This window comes from Tarenaya hassleriana, unplaced genomic scaffold (assembly GCF_000463585.1).
Source record: "Tarenaya hassleriana unplaced genomic scaffold, ASM46358v1 Cleome3, whole genome shotgun sequence".
Lineage (NCBI taxonomy): Eukaryota > Viridiplantae > Streptophyta > Magnoliopsida > Brassicales > Cleomaceae > Tarenaya > Tarenaya hassleriana.
In genome coordinates this window covers 8,658,398-8,661,954 of record NW_010966177.1, presented here as the reverse complement: position 1 = coordinate 8,661,954, position 3,557 = coordinate 8,658,398, and the positions used below count along the sequence as shown (strand labels likewise).

Here is a 3,557-nt window from a genome sequence, read left to right as displayed (position 1 = left end):
AAGTGGGCATGGCTTTGACAAATATTGAATAGTTTATAATATATTAATTATGGATATACATGTGTAGAGAAATATTTATATCATATGAACTATATATATATATATATATATATATATATATGAGATCTGAAACTAATATTCTTTGTTAAAACTTAAAAATCAGAACTAAAATGACCCATCCTTTGTCAAATAATATTTTCTAAGCCCTCAAAAAACGGCCCCTTTAAATAAGACGCTTAAAAGCTGCACACGAGGCATATACATACACACATATATGTATATATGATAAGAGTCAAAGGCTGGTGAAGTGAGAGGGAGTTCAGTTCCATAAATACATAAGATTCGTGACCTCACAAAGATATTCTCTTCTGCAACCTCCTCCTCCTGATTTCTCTTTTACTTCTTTTTTTTCTAACGTAAATTATCACATCGATTAAGCGTTATATCATCATTCCCTGTAATTCACCTTGTCTTTTTCTCTTATTTAAGAACATAGTATATATAATATAATTATATATATAAGTATCAACAAATATATTTATTTTTCATTGTTGGGTCTATTAAAGATAAATACAGAGGATGTCGCAAGAATTTTCGTTTTCAACTTTAAAAATTTACAGAGTTTGCCAGAGGGAAAAAAAATTGACAGTGAGAGACCGCGAGATTTCATGCACGAGTACATAGTTGAACCATCTGTCATACCCTACCTGTTTCACCCATACGGTAAATATATACATATATATATATATATATATATGTAGGTAATTAACAGAGAAATGATAATACAATAATAAGTAATTTATTCATTTAAAAAATCGAAACCATCTATTCTTCATTAGCAGAGAGAAAATGCAATCTATGCCTCTGTATATTAATATGTACTTCTTGAAAAAAAAAATTATAATCTAAAAATTTACCGAGTTTTCGACTCAATAAATCTTCTAGAAGATCAAAGAAATCCAAATAAATATCTATTCCCAAATGAATATTCAAATCTAGATTAAGAACGAGTTTTGATCCAAATCTTGGTTTCTTGTATAAACTTCTTCCTAATAATGCAAATTATGCGTGACAAAATATAATCCTTTTATTTTTTTATGTGATAAAATTTACAACATGATATATTAGGGTTTGGAGTCGGTCGAGCGTTACGTTCTCTGTTCATCTTTGGCTTTGGTCGCTTTCTACAGCCGCTTTGCCCAATCACTTTTTTACCTTTAATCAGAACTTTATCAAAAGATCTTTAGTTGGGGTTTCCAATGTATATAATGTATGTTTATAGATACGGTCCATATATATATATATGGAAAACATACATACGTACGTACGTACGTACACACATGCGTGCATGCAGTGATCCATGAAACAAATCATATAAATTAAGGGGTCGATACACCTTTTCTATATTGATGAACGTGAAATTTGAATTAAACGTCACGGATGGAGTATAAGAGGAATTCAATTTTTATTTTGTGTTTCCCGTTCTTCCGTTTTCTTTATCGGATAAAGAAATTTATTGTAAAAAAAGGTTATGATTATTTGAACAACGTCTGCAGATACAGTTTTGCATGAAATGGAAAAAAGATCCTTTACCACTCACTATATATATATATATATGTGTGTGTGTAATGTGCCTATGTGCTGTCATTCCACGTTATAGTTTTACCGGAATAATTATAACTTGAACATATATAAATATAGCTATATATGTATACACATTGTGACTAGATATATTATGTATCGTTTAACATGGTAATTGAAATAACATATGAACTTTTACGTGCGAGGAAATTCGGGAGTAAAGCGATATACCATATGCTTAAAATGGTAAGATGTATGCGTTACACATATTAGGATATTTGTGTAGCTCACGTAAATTCATGTAATCTATCATTTTTCAATCGAATCTAAATTCCTAACTGAAAATAAAATGTGGCGCGCTGTAATAACCAAAGTTATTTTTCTCACTAGGCGTCAAATATTATTTAATTATCAACCCGTAAATATGGACCCCCCTTCCCCACAATACTACAATACTTCCAATATAGTACGCATTGTTGTGTTCTTCGTATCTCTCTCCTGCCACTTCTCTCTCTCTCTCTCTCTCTGAATCTCCGGGAGAAACCAAACCAAACCGGCAGAGAATCTTACAGAACATAAAGTGAGATCGATCCATGGGTAAAGCTACGAGGTGGTTGAAGGGCTTGTTCGGGTTCAAACCCTCTTGCAGCTCCAGCGACCATCACCGCCGGAGCTCCGCCGTCGGTCTCTGCGACACCCACGAGAACATATCGGAGAGAGAAGCCACGTGGATTAGATCCAGGGTTGATGATGTCAGTGATTTCAGGGAGGATTATCTTTGCATGGGGATAATCATGATCTTTTCAAATTCTTGTGTTGATCTGTTTTTGTCTTAAGACATTCAATTTGGTCTCAGGGGTCCATCTTGAATGGGAACTTGCTCGGGCTGTAGGTTGGGTTAGGTCTCTCTAGATTACAGTAGATATGCTGCTTGTGGTTTCCATGGCAGGAATTTCTTTGTGTGTTTCAGAAGAGTGGCGTAGTAGTTTGTTTTTTGCTCTGCAGCATCGTGTCATTGGTGCCCTTTTTATACTACTGGTTTTTGCAGACACTTGAGATGTTGGAGAAAAAGGAGAAAGTGCTCCTGAAGAAGGCTGCTGGCGAGGTCGAAAAAGCAAAGGAATTCACCCGGGCAAAGAACAAACGAGGTACGACTTGATCTATGTTTAATTTTATAACCGGATCCACAGCTGCAGCCGCTGTGGTTAGGCTTACCGGACGAAGCGGCCCGCTCCGTCGAACCGGCCGTGAGAAACTACTGGCTGCAACAAAGATCCAATGTGCATTCAGAGGCTACTTGGTACTAATAATAATAATAATTATTATTATTATTATTATTATTTTAATTTTAAAGCTTAGTCTCGAATTAATGATTTAACGTTACAGGCGAGGAAAGCGTTAAGAGCGTTAAGAGGAGTGGTGAAGATACAAGCGTTGGTGAGAGGTTACTTAGTGAGGAGGCAAGCGGCTGCTACGCTACGAAGCATGGAGGCTCTGGTTCGAGCTCAGGCCACCGTTAAGCTTCACAGGTCTATTCGCCGGTCCGGTTACGCCGGTCCGCCCAGGAAATCCATGGTAATAAAATCCCGGTTATTTCACTGACCGAACCGAAATCTTCTTAGTAACCGGTTCGATGCATTTGCAGGAGAAGTTCTCCGGTTGTCTGGAAAACCGAAACAACGGTGAAGAAACCGCAAAGATAGTGGAAGTTGACACTGGGACCAGACCCAGAACGTACAAGACCCGAAGACCCGCTTCAAACGGGTCGGATCTTACCGACGATCCGTTTCGCCGGACGTTCTCGTCTCCTCTATCGGGTCGGATCCCGCCACGTCTCTCGATACCCAAACCCGACTGGGACGACTGCAGCAGCTGCACCAAGTTCCCCACCGCCCAGAGCACGCCTCGGATCGCCGGAGGTTCGCCGTCTATCAGCGCCTGCTTCTCCGTCTCCAGCCGCGGCGGCGGCCGGTGGT

At 38.3% G+C, this 3,557-nt stretch overlaps 1 protein-coding gene across 1 annotated transcript in view; it reads left to right on the top strand.

Moving 5' to 3' along the window:
* Positions 1–2,174: 2,174 nt before the first annotated feature.
* LOC104820211 overlaps positions 2,175–3,557 on the top strand; it is a 1,678-nt gene continuing 295 nt past the window's right edge. Inside the window, exons 1-6 of the mRNA XM_010550578.1 lie at positions 2,175–2,333; positions 2,419–2,469; positions 2,630–2,729; positions 2,772–2,881; positions 2,968–3,156; positions 3,227–3,555. Coding sequence (XP_010548880.1) covers positions 2,175–2,333; positions 2,419–2,469; positions 2,630–2,729; positions 2,772–2,881; positions 2,968–3,156; positions 3,227–3,555 — 938 coding nt within the window. The remainder of the gene's footprint in view (positions 2,334–2,418; positions 2,470–2,629; positions 2,730–2,771; positions 2,882–2,967; positions 3,157–3,226; positions 3,556–3,557) is intronic.